General features: G+C 40.9%; 1 protein-coding gene across 1 annotated transcript in view; it reads right to left on the bottom strand.

Annotated features, from left to right (window-relative positions):
- Positions 1–287: 287 nt before the first annotated feature.
- The window catches only part of LOC129824054 (cadherin-6-like), a 35,152-nt gene continuing 16,940 nt past the window's right edge, over positions 288–18,499 (bottom strand). Inside the window, exons 3-12 of the mRNA XM_055883341.1 lie at positions 9,657–9,951; positions 9,321–9,440; positions 8,265–8,438; positions 7,122–7,309; positions 6,673–6,929; positions 5,832–5,968; positions 5,528–5,649; positions 4,730–4,847; positions 3,963–4,214; positions 288–2,731 (exon numbers count right to left, since the gene is read on the bottom strand). Coding sequence (XP_055739316.1) covers positions 2,232–2,731; positions 3,963–4,214; positions 4,730–4,847; positions 5,528–5,649; positions 5,832–5,968; positions 6,673–6,929; positions 7,122–7,309; positions 8,265–8,438; positions 9,321–9,440; positions 9,657–9,951 — 2,163 coding nt within the window. The 3' untranslated portion in view covers positions 288–2,231. The remainder of the gene's footprint in view (positions 2,732–3,962; positions 4,215–4,729; positions 4,848–5,527; positions 5,650–5,831; positions 5,969–6,672; positions 6,930–7,121; positions 7,310–8,264; positions 8,439–9,320; positions 9,441–9,656; positions 9,952–18,499) is intronic.

Raw genomic sequence — 18,499 nt, forward strand, 5'->3', positions numbered from 1 at the left:
TAGGGTTCAGCCAGGATTTGATTGACAGTTGGAAGAGCGATTGAAATGGTAGGAGGGACATCACAGCTTCAAATGGTTACAGATTTCCCATCCTACATCACACAGGCACAACAAATAGACTACTGTGTCCATGGGAAGCAGGGCTATCTATTTTGATCTACGGTGTCCACAGATCAATTTATAAGCAAAAATATTGGTGGAAACCCAGACCAGAACCACGCAGGTCCCCTAAACAGGGGACTTTACAGCTAAGAGGTGATAATGAAATAAAACCATTTCTTTTGTAGTTTACTGGAAAAGTTTATTATGATAAAATTGGACAATTGTTAATACATCATAATATAACATGTAATGTAGCCGTAGTATCAACATACAATTGTACACCTCCAAAAGACATCAAAACAGTGATATTGGCTGGACGCTTGTGTTTCAAGAATATTAATTCAGCATGTGTCCTATAAATATAGATTTTTTAAAATCACAATATAAAAAGCAAAGTAATACATCATGAACATCCGCTACGCTCCCAAATCACTGCAACAAAGCACTGTTTCAACCACAGTATTTACCATTATTTAGTCAAACAATTTTACTGAGAAAAGTCCTGATGTCAAATCAGAATGATGTACTCCAAAGAAAACACATCATTATCCGCAAAACTTTTAATGTTGAAGCACAGATCAGCTGTAATTGATCCTTTGGATCCCGTCTTTGCTTCTTTCATTTTGAAGTTGTTTTGGAGTGACTGCTTATGTTCGCTTAGCTATTTAGTGTGATGAGTTGAGAGAGTGAAAAGCATTCCCATCCAATATTGGCACAGAGAGAACAGAACAATTAGCCAACACATTATGGCTAAATGAAATATTTACTTCAGATGCTATGTATAGTTTTGGTTCATTTCAAAGGTGTTAGTTCATTCTTAATGTAAATGCTTGCTCTCTGTAGGTATAAACTGTATTATGAACACAGAAAGGTAGACTATCTGTTTTTCATTGTCAATCAATCTCCTTCTCTGCAGTTGCTTCAAAATGACCTCGTCAATGGCTTTTTAAGATCCATATTTAATAATAAAATGAAGTAATCTCTTCCCACCTTCAGACAAAACTCCCTGTACTTTGTGACAGCACTTCCAATCCAATGCTGAATCTACATGTTGTTTTAGCTAATCAAATGCATGACTCGGGTATTATGTTTAAGAATGATTGTTTTCCTTGGTAAGTACTATTATGTAAGATAATATGAATGACATGTTCATTCACCTTGAGGGCTTTTGTGCTAACTTGATGTAAGTAAACCACATGTGTGTGTATATTGTTGGAACAATCGCGTCTAATATGACAATGATTGATTGTTGATGATTGACTGATTATGGATTATGCTAATGTTGTCAGATGTTGCTGAAATTCACTGTAAATCTTGGTGCATCGTTCCTCATTTCCCTCCATTTCTTCAGTTATCATCATGTACAGAGATAGATACACACAGTTCTTGTGTCAAATCACATTTTCAGAGAGTTGCTCTTAGATAGTGAACTGTCTGTGTAACAGAAGGCTTGATAGAGGAATAGAGCATATGTACAGAGTGGCTGTCCATTCTTCAGTTCCGTAAACATTCATGAAGCAATGTTTTATTTTGGTGCTGGGCTTTCCTTCCTTTTTAAGAATTTGGACTTTTCAAAAAAAGGTATGAAGAATATCTTAAGATATGTTCAATTCCAGTTCCTTGTTCCTGGAAAAGCAAAGTTCCATTTCACTAAAACACACAAATATACCAAGTACAACATATTGCACTTCAGTAACAGTACAGAGGAACTAAAGGAGATATCACTTAAGAATACACAGAAGTTTTCAGAGAAATGTGTAATCAGTGTTGTATTTCCTTCCAATGCAGCATAGAGTGACAGACGTAAACAGAAATGAAAAATAAATGTATCTTTTTATAGTTTTTTTTACACTGAACTCCGGTTCTTAACTTCAACTGAGGGACTGAAGTTCATCCTCTCTTCAAAGGTCGGCCTTGCAGTAAAAAAAAATCCACACAGCTGCACAGTCTCTGTCTGGTCTGGCCGTCAGAAGGAACTATGGCCTACTGAGTTGGAAGGAATAAAAGGGCACTTTGTAAAAAACTTGGGCTGCAACATTTATCCTCTTTTCTGAGAAGACAGATTACAGTCAGTCATAGTTCATAGGTCATCCTCCTAGCTCCCACGCACAAACAGTTCAGGTGGTGTGTTAGGATTCAAGGTCGCTGTCCTCAGCCCCGTACATGTCAGCAAGTTTCCTAAAGCGGGGCCCCCAGTCACTGAGGTAGTTGTAGTCCTGGTCCCCTTCAGAGGAAGCTGACCCCAAGGAGCTCAGAGACTCAGCCACTGAGCCGGTTCCCTCATAGGCATATGTGGCCAGAGAGTCATAAGGGGGGGCAGTGGGGTTACTGTCGTTATCCTGCACCCGCTGGTTTATGAAGTCCCGGACGTCTGCGTTGTCCCGCGACGGGATGGCTGTCCGTCTGATAGGGGGGTACAGAGTGCCCGAAGGGATGATGTCCCGCCTCTGTTTGCTCTCCTCGATGGCCTCCGGGTTACGCAGAGCTCCGATGTCGAAAGCCTGGGTGTCCTCCTCTCCGCCCCCCTCGTCATTGTAGCTGACCACGTTGTCTCGCACGTCCTCTTTAGAGATGATCAGAGGCTCCTTCTTCTTCTGCCTCTTCAGTGCAGCAAACAGCACTATGATCACTGAGAGATAACCAGGGAGAAAGAGACAGACAGGGACAGAGAGACAGAGATGGACACAAAGAAAGAGGGAGAGATGGAGCGTCAGCGTTAGAGAGAGGTTTGCTGTTCAGGGCTGGGTGATTTCATATTAGCTTGCTGCTCATGCTGCAGTGAACACTGCATTAGAACACGGCCTGCTTCATGTATCCACAGCCCAGTAACAATTTAGAAACGACTGCAGTAGAGATGCTGAAAAAGGTTTTAATTCCAACATCGCAATGAGATTGCAACTACTAACTGATAAATAACCAAGAATGGTGCCACATTTTAAAGCTGCTATATGTAACTTTTTAGGCGATCCGACCAAATATAGAAATGTAAGTAACAGATATGTCATTCTCATTGAATGCAAGTCTAAGAAGTAATAGATCTGATCTATGTGTGCTATTTCTATGCTTCCCGTTCTCAAGTTTCGTTTTTGCGTCTTTTACTTTTGTTTTTGTAGACCAGCCTGAAAATACAATATTTTTGGTTATTGTAAATATATTTACTTAGATGGTACAATGATTCTCTACACTATACATTGCTTATTTTGTCACATAAACTGAAATGAGGCTAACTATTAATATTTTAGAAACTATGAAATGTTGGAGAGATTTCTGCATATTGCACCTTTAAATAAATGCATTTCCATTACACTGTATATGTAGTTAATGCTGCTGACATAATATATTGGGGTAATTGCATTCCATGTTGTATTAAAGTAACTCCTGGTGTATAAAAGGTTAATTTTACTGCCAGTCCTGTTGAATTACTATCCTGTCCACAATCTCAATCCCCTCAGACTTGTTTTGATCCTCTATATATAACACTTTTACTGTAGACAGCCAAGAGTGAAATAGGCTATCTTCTGGGAAATGTAGGGCTTTTCTTAGAAGCGCCTGTGTGTGTGTGTGTGTGTGTGTGTGTGTGTGTGTGTGTGTGTGTGTGTGTGTGTGTGTGTGTGCGTGCGTGCGTGCGTGCGTGCGTGCGTGCGTGCGTGCGTGCGTGCGTGTTATACAGAAGGGGCAAATTGAACTACACTATAACCTGTGAAATTTCTTATTAAAGACATATTTTCCAAACAGTTTGCATACATTAATATGAATGACTAAATTGGAGATGGAGATGTGTCAGAGACTGACAGACCGACAGACACACAGACAGACAGACAGACAGACAGACAGACAGACAGACAGACAGCTATACTCACTGAGGAGGATGATGACACACAGCAGGATAGCCACCAGGGCCCCGGTGCTAAGTCCAGCTGAGCTGGTCTGGGCCTCGGCGTTGCACAGCTCCATGTTTCCCTCGCGGTCGCAGGTGCACACGCGCACCGTCAGCGTCCCCGTGCTGCTCTGCATGGGGAAGTCCCCGTCCGTGATCAACACAGGAACCAGGTAGATGCTCTTGTGCAGTTGGCTGTAGCTGGAGCGCCGGGTTAGGATGCCAGCTGTGTTATCTAGGGAGAGAAACAACATACAGTACCAGTCAAAAGTTTGGACACACTTACTCATTCAAGGGTTTTTCTTTATTTTTACTATTTTCTACATTGTAGAATAATAGTGAAGACAGCAAAACTATGAAATAACACATATGGAATCATGTAGTAACCCAAAAAGTGTTAAACAAATCAAAATATATTTTATATTTGAGATTCTTCAAAGTAGCCACCCTTTGCCTTGATGACAGCTTTGCACACTCTTGGCATTCTCTCAACCAGCTTCACATGGAATGCTTTTCTAAAATGTCTTGAAAGAGTTCCCACATATGTTGAGCACTTGTTGGCTGCTTTTCCTTCACTCTGCACTCCAACTCATCCCAAACCATCTCAATTGGGTTGATGTCGGTTAATTGTGGAGGCCAGGTCATCTGATGCAGCACTTCATCACTCTCCTTCTTGGTCTTCTTCACTATAATATCAGGTGATGACAGGTGTGATAGAGACCCCAAAATATCCTACAGTACAGTACTCACCGCCATTGTCTTTGACTGTGAAGTTGCCTCTGTAAGCCCCCTCCATAGCCAGACTGAAGAAGAACTTGTGTCCACCCACCGGGTCATCTGCATCCACAGCACTCACCGTCTGGATCTTCTGTTTACGGGATAAACAAACAGATTGATAAAAAACAAACAATCTGTGTGCTCTCAGATCGCAATAATAATAATAGTAAGGTGCTCTTTGGTTCCCCCGGTTTGTGACATCAGAGGAAAAATTGGAGGCTAAACTTCTAGGATATAGACCATCTATATAGACCAAACAGATTGATATGTTTATTTAATCGGTGGCATAAATAACCATTGTGGAAGATATATTGTGGATGATTTTATTGAGTCCTCTCAAGGGACCTTGCTTGGTAAACAGAAGCACAGCAAACACAAACACCTCAGTGAATTTATGATTATGAATAATGACAGAGGGATGAAGGAGGGATGAAAGGCAAGGGAGTAGAGGAGAAGGCATGTGTTGGGCACCTATTTAAACATGCCCTTGATGTGTGACAGCTACTGTCACCTGCCTTGTGCTGCCATGATAGATTATCTCATCAGCCGCCTCACAAAGTAGACCCTGGAGACCAATCACTACCCCAGAGGACTGCAGTACTCATCACAGTGCTTTATCACCATTTACATACATGGGTATTCCTGGGCATATACTGTACCTATTGTAGCACCTCTAGATGTCACTAGGATATGGACGTAATTATAGCAGTGAGAATAATAAAATCATGTCAATCTATCATGGGACGTAAGTGGAGGATCCATGTTCTGTACCTGTCCAGCCTTAGTCTTTTCACAAACAAATGTCTCGTAGAAAGAGGCGAACTTGGGTGCGTTGTCGTTGACATCTAAAAGACGGACATAAACAGGCAGCCAACTGGTCTGCAGAGGTTTGTCTGTGTGTAGAAAACATACACATCACAACAATGTATAATAATTGTAATAAATAATTATGTATAATGTTATTATGTTTTGTATGTTTCAACAAAGGACAGAATATTATCCTTGAACTCCATAGCCTTGGTATAAGTGTTTGTATTGTGAATTCATGTGCATGATAAAGCTGAGAAAGACTTACTGAACTCTGTTGCGATAACAGAAATGTTGTGCCAGGCAGCTTCTTCTCGGTCAAGAGGTCTTATGATAAATATGGACCCATTCCCAGAATGCACGTTGAAAAGCCTGTCTAGATCAGTACGACGATCAATGGAGTACCTGTAAAATATGCATACAAATATTGATATAAGAACAAATAAAAGCATGGACTATTTTCTTCCGTTCCCCTACAACCTCTATTGCTGCACTTGACAACCCTTTTGCACGGAATTAGTCTTTCCAGCCCTCTTTGTGTATTCATAAAATTATTCTGAATACTGCACACCCTGGGGATCTGCCCTAAACAGCCAATGGGACTTAAATCACTCTATTGTCCTCCCTTTCTTCTTTACCCTGACTGGCCTGGAAGGAAAACAGCCCTGAACAGAGGCACAGAACAGACCAGCCCTATCAGTTTGATCATCCAGCGGATTACGCAATGATCTAATTAAATGTATCCTGGAATGCCCTTTCAGTTTATTTCCATGAGGAGTGGTAATTAAGGGACTTTGGACATTGATAAGAACTCACAAAAAAAGTGTGTGCATGTGTGTGGAGATGAGCAAAACACACAGCTTGTCCTTCACTCATTAGTCTTCCTATGGACACAACGTATTCTCGACTCCAAATTTAATGAGATGGCTGATTCAACTCTAATCATTCTACATTTAAAAAAAATACTGCAACACAACCTTTAACACTCATCAAATGACCCCTGATACAAATTATTATAACCAATCTCCCCATGACCTTGGTGTGGGTGGTACGTACAGGAGAACTGAATGGGTGGGCTGGAGGGAAAACAAAGCAGTGCTCTAACTAACCTGACTGGACTGTTGTATCCATCCGGGTCCATAGCCCTGACAGACCCTACTGCAGTACCCACGGCTGCATCCTCCTTCACCTCCATCACGTAGCTGGCTTTCTCAAACAGAGGAGGCTCATCCACATCTTCTATGCCGATCCTGACTGTGGCCATGTCCTTGGTGGGTAGGTACCCCAGGAAGCGAGTGTCCAAGGTCTGAGTGTTCTGGACCTGGATCTCCAGTGTGTAGGATCGGGTCTTTTCATAGTCCAACGACTGCAGGGACAGGGACACAATAGAACATAGTAGATGACTCATGTTTTGTAATGATGCAGTACAAATGTATTTTGATAATAGCGTTTGTGATGGTCTAATGGCCTCAGGCCTATCCAGGGCTGATAATAGGATATATATGCCCTAGAGTTTTGGCTGACTATCTTTGTCATTCACAGGGTTAACAGATATTACCTTTAGAACAGTAATGATGCCCTCCTGTGAGTCTTTGTCCGTGATGACATCGAACATGTCCAAGCCATCCCCACTGACAACACTGTAGTACATCTCCGCATTCTTCCCAAGGTCTTTATCTACTGCGTTGATTCTCCCAACTGGGATTCCAGTTTTTATAGACTCTGGAACGCTGAACTGATATATACCTGGAATCACAAACAGACACACATACTGTATGTAAATCAATGGATGTTCTAAAAAATTAACTTTGAGATACTTCATATTAGACTATTTGCATTTGTAGCATTCACTCCCATTTCACCATTTGTGTCACTAATTATGTTGGAGAGTATAAGGAAAGCGTCTTAACAAAATGGAGCCAAGACAGCCTGGAACCATGAACAGAATTGCATAAGCTTGTCACAAATAGAAGAGGTTGTTTGGCTTCCTTTGGCATGGTGAGTGAGTGTTTTTTTTGTGCCAGCTTCTCCTCAACACTTCCATGTTTCTGATGCTAACACATTTAACAATTCAGATTGTTAGGGAGCCTGTGAGCCTGTATCACTGCCCTGCAGCAGTGTTAGTGGTGAATTAACATTGTGCTCATGGTGACCAATTAGACAGTTTCTGTTTCCTCTAGCATGGTGCTGACTGGGGGTGTAAGCCTCCTGCTGTAAGGTGTCATCAACTGACAAGGTGGAGAGAGAGATGTGAGAAGGCATATTTCACACTGTGTGTGTGGAGTGTATCAGAAGTGTTTTACCCCTTTACTTTCCACCATCCAACCACTAACAGAATAGTAATGACTTAAGCAATCTGTCAAAGTCAAACAGATTCCGGGATGTTTCTCATTTGTGTGTGTGTGTGGGCGCATGAGAGAGAGAGAGAGAGAGAGAGAGAGAGAGAGGGAGAGGGAGAGGGAGAGGGAGAGGGAGAGGGAGAGAGAGACTCAGTATTACACTGCTCATCTAAACAGGATTATCAAGCTGATTCACTTCGTGGGACCCGACATTGCAATTTAATCACAGCTAACCCTATATAAGATGGACACACTTACACACACAGTACACTGACACTACCACTTATACTAGGACTACTATGTATACTTCAACCACCAGTATAATTCCAGTCATTGTGCCTCACTCTTAGTCTTCTACTCACTCTGAGAGAAGCGTGGGGGGTTGTCGTTGACGTCGGTCAGGGTGATATTGACTGTGGTGGTTCCAGTTAAGCCTCCCCTTTGGCCCGCCATGTCCTTGGCCTCAATCACCACCTGGTAGTGCTCCCGCTTCTCCCGGTCCATCTCTCCAGGCCCCAGGGCTGTCCTGATGATACCTGAGGACAAACCAGAAGAATACAATATTCATGTGTCATATAATATAATGAGATGTATTGTTAATGAGTTAGCTAAGAACATTTATCCTTCTCTGGTCCTGTAGGGATTACTCATGGTGCCACCATGCCAAACAGATTTAAGTGATGTGGGTATAGTTAGAGTGACCTAATTTATGTGCATGTCCTTTATTTAAATACTGTATCAGCAACTACTATAGTTACAACTACCAATGGGAATAATGTAACTAATAACTGTTCTGAGAAAGAAGCACCTCTTGCAAAGAAATGGTCACCATAATCGTTTCACATTGCTAAGACCTTGTGCTTTAATTTAATGAGAAACATTTAATACCGGTATGTAACCTAATTATTTGTATGGAACAGTAAAAAATGGCAACCGCCCCGACCTTCCATTAGATAGCACACAAGACCATCTGGCCTGGCTTGTTTTGTTTCTGTGAATGGGTTCTATCATCTGCCACATGACTGTTTTCAGATAAACCCTCAGAAACATCTAGTTTTTTCCAAAGCTCTTAGGATTTCATGTCCTCTGGTGTGATGGGGACATCATCTTCCATGTCACATCAGGGATAAACCATATCGTTGTTAAGCCACACAATAATCTGCCAGTTGGAGGCTTTTATTGTTTCCATTTGTTTAAACACAGAACGAGCGACAGGATGTTCCAGAGTGCACATTAGAAATGATTAAATGTTTCAGTATACTTTGGAAAATGCACAGGGGGCTGAGAGAATAGCAATGGCTCTGGCAGTCTGACTCTGAACATTACATTACTGTCTCTCTCTCTTCATTGTAGTAATAATTGCTTTGAGGAATAAAGAGCATTGCTGGTGGTTCAAACAAACAGACGGACAGACAAACCTGTGTTTGGGTCCACAGAGAAGTATGGGTGCCCCTGGCTGATGCTGTATCGTAGTTTTGCGCTGTTCCCGTACATGCTGTCATCTGCATCCGTGGCTGTTACCTGGGTGACTGAAGTACCTGAGAACGGAAGATAATGGCTGAGGATGAATATGAACTCACATCAACTTTCAAAACCATTCATGGTTCAAAGAAAAGCAAACAAAATATTTGACACATTAAGGCACCATTGACCTTGAAATTTTACTGATCTTTAATCATCAAAGGTTAAAACATAAATTGAAAGGTCATGACCCTGTCATGTCAAAGGTAAAATTAAAGTGAAAGAGCACATACCTATATTAGACCTCTCAGGTGCACTGGCAGTGTAAACTTCCTTTGCGAATTTAGGCTCATTGTCATTGATATCGTGAAGTTTAACGATGAACTCTGTCTCAGGCTCCAGTTTCAGGCCTGTGTTCTTGTTGACTACGGTGGCTCGGAGGGTATAGAAGGCCTTCTCCTCTCTGTCCAGTCTCTTATTGGCATGGAGGTCACCATTGTTTTCATCAATAGTAAATATGTCTCCAGCCCCGTCCCCGGTTAGAATGTACTTCAGGGTTCCATCCCCCTTGTCCATGTCAGATTGAAGCTGCCATAGAAAATCAAAAGCATAGTCAACATATTTGTCTCCTTGGAGAAATGGGGCCTGAAGTCAGCAAGGCAAATACCAGATGTATACTACAGATGTAGGATCTTAATTTCATCACTCTTTTGATGGTGAGAATTTTCCAGCACAACAGGAAATGCAAACTTGGAGTGTATTCAAGGTTTAAAAAGTCTTCTAAAGTCTAATTTCCACTTTAAAATGTGAGACTTGATTTGCCCTAGCGGAAAATCTATCAACCTCTACAAAAATGTTAAATTAATTATAATCAACGAACGAAGATCTGTTTCGGATTGAAACCTTGTCAATAAATCGGTGAATTGGGAGCTTTAACAGTGTGCGGGCCTTCATGTTCTATACTATTCATTATAATCTACATAAACTTGTTTTTTTATCTTTATTTAACTACGCAAGTCAGTAAAGAACAAATTCTTATTTTCAACAACAGCCTAGGAACAGTGGGTTAACTTGCTTGTTCACAGGTAGAACAACAGACTTTTAACCTTGTCAGCTCAGGGATTCGATCTTGCGTCCTTTCAGTTACAAGTCCAACTCTCTAACCACTAGGCTACCTGACACGTCATAATAATGAACATTTCCTGTTAATGTAGGATTATTATACTACTTTAGCAAACTGGCTTAAATTAAGGTCCTACATCTGAATATACTATACAACAACTGCGTTTAACAGACCTAGGGTTTATTCCATATAAATATTCCAGTCCATTTAGGGATTGGACTAGCACGCCAATGGGGAAACTCCCTATCCCTGACCCCAACTCCGGAGGTCAGCTAGTAAAACACCAACCGATTTACACTTTGCATTAGATGGTGTGACAGTTGATGGATTGTGAGGAGGAGTGTGAGTGACAGGTAGGGTAGGTGACGGGTGCTGATGGTGAGTGACTCATTCTGTCTTTTCTTAATACGGTCTTGCTTTGCTGACAACGTCTTGATTTGTATTAGGACTAAAAATCTAAAAAGTAACGCTCCGGTTTCTCTGTACCAGCATACCTGGCTTATAAAGGTTATATGTTATTTAGTACACACATTTAATACCTACCCATTTATCTGTCAAACAGTATATTATCTACCTCTCCGGGTCCTTTTGTCTATCTAAACTGCTAGAGATTATACAGTAGTACACCAATCCAAACAGAGATTCATTGAATTAATTAGTGAACATCCCAGTGTACTCTCAATGCCCTCTTATCACTGTCATTGAAAACACACAGCAAGCCAGGTAATTGTCAAAGTACAAGGCAGTCTCAGAACATGCACACTTGAATGAAACAGGAGTTGACAATGATTGAGGGAAAGAAAGGAGAGAATCTTTGAAAACGAAGAAAGCCAAGATGGTATGAAGCCTAGATATGACAAAGGATGAATGATTGACGCCTCCCACAGATGTCTTAGAAAATCACCTGAATCCAACATGTACCACATAATACCTGCAATTCTCCTCTGAGCAAATATGTTTCTGTCGCATCTCATCTCTTATTCCCATGCCTCTAAGTAGACATTATGCAAATTTGAGCAATGGGTATAGAATGGGGCTTTATCCTCTACCATCCTCCGTGTGTGTCCCATCTTTACTGCATCACACTTATATGCATTTCAACAGTGCTATAATTATGTTGGTGATACACCTAAACACATAGGCGGTGTTCAATAAGGCTAAGGGAAGCTAAGCTTCTCCTGAAGTAAACTGAATTAAATGACAAGTTTAATAAACAAGTTTTTCAATTAAAATTATTATACAAAATTATTGCAACCAATAGAATGTTATATATATATATGGGGGAAACAATCATCCCAGCTCAGAATCATTAGATCACTTGTTTTGATACTACCCATATGTAGCTTGTTTTTGGTCACAGGTTCAGGAATGGCTGAAAAAATGCAACATTTACTTGAAGTTAACTATGTTGGGTGATTTGAAAAGTCATAGTAAATTGATCAACGTAATTATACTCGTAGCAAATGTGTTTATCTTTAACCATTGTGGAGTGATCGGGTGGGACCCATTTTCAGTGTTTACGAAAATAAAAATGATACAATGAATTATATTTTAAACCTGAGACTCATTGGCCTTGGCTCATTTTCTGTGAAGAACATGTAAAATAACATACTTTCATTGAGTGCACACTGTGCACCCCCCTACACATTTATATAACATAAGTGGATTTCTTATAACCCATAAGAGGGTTATAAGAGTGTGGAAAAGTGTGTGTGTAGGTGAAAACAAGTAAATATTAAACAAAAAGGTTTGCTGTGTGCCTTCACTCTGTCTTCCTCCTCCCTGGGCCTGCTGTTTCAACATAGCACCAATAACCTATTTATCTCCCTGCCTGTCTCCCACTTTTCTCACACTCTTTACCCTTTGTAGTGTGTGAAACTACACAATGTCTTGCGGGAACCTGCACAATGTTATTACAATACATTATTTTGATAGATTGTAAAGAATTCAGTATTTTCCCACACTCTACCGCAGCCAGGTGCAAATTGGGGGAGGGACACAACAAATAAATAGCTTTGCATGTGTGGCTCCTTAACACAATCAATCAGTATGGCAAAAATAATCTCTGCTCAGGGGGCCTTTGAAATTATTTTGCAGAGAGAAAAACTAGTGTGGAAGGAGCGTCTTCCACTTTGGAAGATGAAGAATTTTCCAAATATGAGGATTATGTCTGTCAATTTGGAGTCTGACAGTGAGTTGGAAGAAGAGGATGAGATTGACCCTCAGCCAGCCCCAGGACCAGCCGTCAGCAGCCAGCCCCAGGACCAGCCCATCAGCAACCAGCTAATCAGCAGCCTGCAGGAGGAGAAATATGGATGTCAACAAAATGGTGAAATTGAATGGTCTTGTTGCCCAAGGAATGAGCCACCCCGCTTGGCTGCCAAAGTGATAAGGATGCAACCAGGGCCGACGCTGATGGCAGTTACTCATGTGCAGGACATAAAGTCTTCTTTTGAACTGTTCATCCTAGACACCATCCAGAAAATCATTATGGAATTTGTGTCATACGTGCCAAAGAAAGTAAAAAATGGGAGGGATGGGAGAATTTGTGGCCAGAAACATCAAAAAACAGAATCATAATGGATTACAATGCCACAAAAGGAGGGGTGGACAATTTAGACAAGCTGGTGACAAAAGCTGCAAAAGAAGAACCCTACGCTGGCCACTTGTGATATCCCAAGGACCCCAGCTTCTGCAGCCATCGTGAGGAGGATTCAAGAGGAAGATGCTGGTGCTGTATCCGTCCGACCCACAGAACAAACAACTCCAATACCGGAAGTAAGTGTGAGTGATGTTGTTGCATGCGTGTGTGCCTGACTCTCCTACCTTGGCCTGCTATAACTATATATGTGAGTGAGTGAGATGGGTGAGTGAGCTGTTAGTCAAATTCCTGAACTAAGTGTTTTCATCATTCTAGATTGCAGCCGGTAGCAACAAGAAGAAGCGCTGCGATGTGTGTGGACCCAAGAAGGACAGGAAGACACAGTACACATGCATCAAGTGCAAGAAATACATTTGCAACACACACAGTAAAACTCTGTCATGTGGTGTGTAGACCAGCCTTAATTTCTTTTCAATGGGGCTCAACGATCATTTCCATAAAATACTGTATGTACTGTCAAATTTGTCCTTCCACTTTGTTCAGTAAAAAGCAATAAACATCAATAGTGATAAACCTTGTTTCGTGTATATTTGTTCAAGATAAACAGGATTTATTCCACCTATGTCTTGATTATAATTTATTTTTGTTTACAAAAATCATATTTTATCAACTAAAAAAAATAGCGCTTTTATTGATAAATGTGATCTAGCAGAGGTAAATGGCAAATATGAACCATGTATGCTGTCTATATGTCTTGTAATTGATATAAGTCAATATCTAAGTATTAAATATTAAGTATTTTTACGTAAATTGTTATGTCTGTATAGTTTTAAAAACCCAATAATATTGTGGGTCCATCAGACCTGTGAACATTGGGTGAATAACAAAAACATGACCATCACACAACGGTTAATTTACAATCTGTAGAAACTACAAAAATAGAAGGGTTCAGAACTTTTGTGAAACCTCACAGCTCAGTGGAAAATATATGGCAGCTAGAAATCAAAACTGGATGGTCTTCAGATATTGGAAGTTGGAGGTTGGAGTCAATAAAACTTGTTTTGTGGCCTCCCGGGTGGCGCAGTGGTCTAGGGCACTGCATCGCAGTGCTAGCTGCGCCACCAGAGTCTCTGGGTTCGCGCCCAGGCTCTGTCGCAGCCGGCCGCGACCGGGAGGTCCGTGGGGCGACGCACAATTGGGCTAGCGTCGTCCGGGTTAGGGAGGGTTTGGCTGGTAGGGATATCCTTGTCTCATCGCGCTCCAGCGACTCCTGTGGCGGGCCGGGCGCAGTGCGCGCTAACCAAGAGGGCCAGGTGCACGGTGTTTCCTCCGACACATTGGTGTGGCTGGCTTCCGGGTTGGAGGCGCGCTGTGTTAAGAAGCAGTGCGGCTTGTTTGGGTTGTGCTTCGGAGGACGCATGGCTTTCGACCTTCGTCTCTCCCGAGCCCGTACGGAAGTTGTAGCGATGAGACAAGATAGTAATTACTAGCGATTGGATACCATGAAAATTGGGGGGAAAAGGGGAGAAAATTTAACCTGTTGGGGATGGGGGCGCTGTTTAGACTATTTATGCTAATTTGGCTAATTTTTTAAACGGCTTCCCACAAAATCCTTGATCGTACAATATGCATATTATTATTATTATTGGATAGAAAACAGTCTATAGTTTCTATAGGAGTTGAAATTTTGTCTCTAAGTGGAACAGAGCCCATTCTACAGCAATTTCCCTGACATGGAGTCAGATTTGAGAAATGTTGGCCACTCTTCTGAAGTCAGTTAAAGGGGCACTGTCGTTGCTATGACTATACGGACACTTCTTACGTCTTCCCCTGGATGCCTTTACGTGATGACGATTCCAACGGGGTCGATTGCGCGTTCACAGGCCCTACAAATGAAAAAACTCTGAAGCTAGTCATTCTTTGGGAGCTGCGTCATGAGCCTAGAGGACACCGGCGCGCACCTGTTCCAAGCGTTAGTTTAGCCTGTTATATTTCTCCGGTCATCTTTTCACTCGTTATAGGAGTTAAAAACATCATAAGGTAGTTAATTTAAAGCGTTTTATAGCAATTTATATCCGTTTAGTGCGATTTTGGGACATTTATTTTTGCAACGATGTGAAAAGTTGGGCACGCTTTTCAGTTCATCCCGAACGCAGTTGACATTTCCACATGGCAAGAGGACAGCTTTCCACCAAAAGACGATTTCTCCCAAGAAAGGATCCTTTGCCCAAGATACTGATGGAAGAACAGCTCAAGGTAGGACATTTTTATTATGATAAATCGTGTTTCTGTCGAAACATTTTAGTGGCTTAGGACGCCATGTTTTTTGACGTAGCTTCGCTTGGCGCAAACTGTATTGAAAAGTAAGGATAAATTAAAAAATGTAATAACGCAATTGTATTAAGAATTAAATTGTCTATCAATCCCTGTCCACCCTGTATTTTTTAGTCACGTTTATGAGTATTTATGTATAAGAGTAGATCACTGTCTAAGTGGCGCAAGGACATTTTCTTTACCAGCTTGTCTACATTTCACATTGTCTAACCATGATTTTGGTGGCTAAATATAAACATTTTCGATCAAACTGTATATGCATGTTGTAATGTGATGTTACAGGAGTGTCATCGGAAGAATTCTGAGAAGGTTAGTGAAAAAATTAATATCTTTTGGCGATGTTGACTTTTATCGCTCACTTTGGCTAGAATCAATGCTGGGCTGCTAATTGCTATGTGCTAAGCTAATATAACGATTTATTGTGTTTTCGCTGTAAGACACTTAGAAAATCTGAAATATTGTCTGTATTCACAGGATCTGTGTCTTTCGATTCGTGTATGCTGTGTATTTTTACGAAATGTTTGATGATTAGTAGTTAGGTAAACACGTTGCTCATTGTAATTATTCTAGTCCATTTGTGATGGTGGGTGCAATTGTAAACTATGAAGTCTACCTGAAATATGCACTTTTTTCTAACAAAACCTATCCCATACCATAAATATGTTATCAGACTGTCATCTAATGAGTTTTTTTGTTGGTTAGGGGCTATAAATATCTTAGTTTAGCCGAATTGGTGATGGCTACTGGTGTTGGTGGACAAATAAAAGATGGTGGATTATGCTAATGTGTTTTTAGGTAATAGATGTACATCTTTACATTTTGTGTCTTCCCTGTAAAACATTTAAAAAATCGGAAGTGTTGACTGGATTCACAAGATCTGTGTCTTTCATTAGCTGTATTGGACTTTAATGTGTGAAAGTTAAATATTTAAAAAAAATATTTTTTTTGAATTTCGCGGCACTGGTTTTTCAGTGGGGGGGGGGGGGGGGGGTGTGCCGCTAGCGCCACGCTGATCCTAGACAGGTTAAAGGCACAGTCAACTTGTGTATGTACACTTCTGACCCACTGGAATTGTGATATGGTGAATTATAAGTGAAATCTGTCTGTAAACAATTGATGGAAAAATTACTTGTGTCATGCACAAAGTAGATGTCCTAAACGACTTTCCAAAACTATAGGTTGTTGACAAGAAATTTGTGGAGTGGTTAAAAAACGATTTTTTATTTAAACAGCTTGGAAAATTTCCGAAAATTACGTCATGGCATTAGAAGCTTCTGATAGGCTAATTGACATCATTTGAGTCAATTGGAGGTGTACCTGTGGATGTATTTCAAGGCCTACCTTTAAACTCAGTGCCTCTTTGCTTGACATCATGGGAAAATCAAAAGAAATCAGCCAAGACCTCAGAAAAAAATGTAGACCTCCACAAGTCTGGTTCATCCTTGGGAGCAATTTCCAAACACCTGAAGGTACCACGTTCATCTGTACAAACAATAGTACGCCATGGGACCACACAGCAGTCATACCGCTCAGGAAGTAGACGCGTTCTGTCTCCTAGAGATGAACGTACTTTGGTGCGAAATGTGCAATTAAATCCCAGAACAACAGCAACGGACTTTGTGAAGATGCTGGAGGAAACAGGTACAAAAGTATCTATATCCACAGTAAAACTAGTCCTATATCGACCTAACCTGAAAGGCCACTTTCCAAAAAAAAGCCAGGCTACAGTTTGCAAATGAACATGGAGACAAAGATCATACTTTTTGGAGAAATGTCCGCTGGTCTGATGAAACAAAAATAGAACTGTTTGGCCATAATGACCATCGTTATGTTTGGAGGAAAAAGGGGGACGCTTGCAAGCCAAAGAACACCATCCCAACCGTGAAGCACGGGTTGCCAGCATCATGTTGTGGGGGTCCTTTGCTGCAGGAGGGACTTGTGCACTTCACAAAATAGATGGCATCATGAGGATGGAAAATTATGTGGATATATTGAAGCAACATTTCAAGACATCAGTCAGGAGGTTAAGGCTTGGTCGCAAATGGGTCTTCCAAATGGACAATGACCCCAAGCATACTTCCAAAGTTGTGGCAAAATGGCTTAAGGTCAACAAAGTCAAGGTATTGGAGTGGCCACCACAAAGCCCTGACCTCAATCCAATAGAACATTTGTGGGCAGAACTGAAAAAGCTTGTGTGAGCAAGGAAGCCTACAAACCTGACTCAGTTACACCAGCTCTGTCAGGAGGAATGGGCCAAAATTCACCCAATTTATTGTGGGAAGCTTGTGGAAGGCTATCCAAAACGTTTGACCCAAGTTAAATCATTTAAAGGCAATGCTACCAAATACTAATTGAGTGTATGTAAACTTCTGACCCACTGGGAATGTGATGAAAGAAATAAAAGCTGAAAGAAATAATTATCTCTACTATTATTCTGACATTTCACATTCTTAAAATAAAGTGGTGATCCTAACTGACCTAAGACAGGAATTTTTACTAGGATTAAATGTCAGGAATTGTGAAAAACTGAGTTTAAATGTATTTGGCTAAGATGTATGTAAACTTCCGACTTCAACTGTAGATGGGAGGGGTTGAGGGTAACTGAAGGTTTGGACTAAAAACAAACAAAAGATAACACATTTTAAATATACTATCTGTGAAATGTATGTAGTATGTATAAACTGGAAGTCGAAGCCTAAGTATTGTTGTCCATTATTTTACTTAGGGGAGGATTGGTAGGGTCATGGGAAACTAATAATGAAGCAAAATATATTTAAAAAGAAAATATTTAAATATAATATTTATAAAAATCTATATATGGGGGGTTGGAATTTATGCAGACAATTACATTGATAGAAGCCACAATCTATCTAGATTAAAGCTGATCTACATCTACCCCCCCCCCCCCCCCCCCCCCAAAAAAAAATGAAATATGGCGTCTATGCCAAAATGATATATCCTAATTAGCCTACTCCTGTCTATACAGAAATAAATGGATTCATTCAAAATATGCTACTACACCATAAAGCATGATTTGGAGAATCAGAGGAAGGGCCCGCAATTAGGGCAGCGCACAC

This window comes from Salvelinus fontinalis, chromosome 26 (assembly GCF_029448725.1).
Source record: "Salvelinus fontinalis isolate EN_2023a chromosome 26, ASM2944872v1, whole genome shotgun sequence".
Lineage (NCBI taxonomy): Eukaryota > Metazoa > Chordata > Actinopteri > Salmoniformes > Salmonidae > Salvelinus > Salvelinus fontinalis.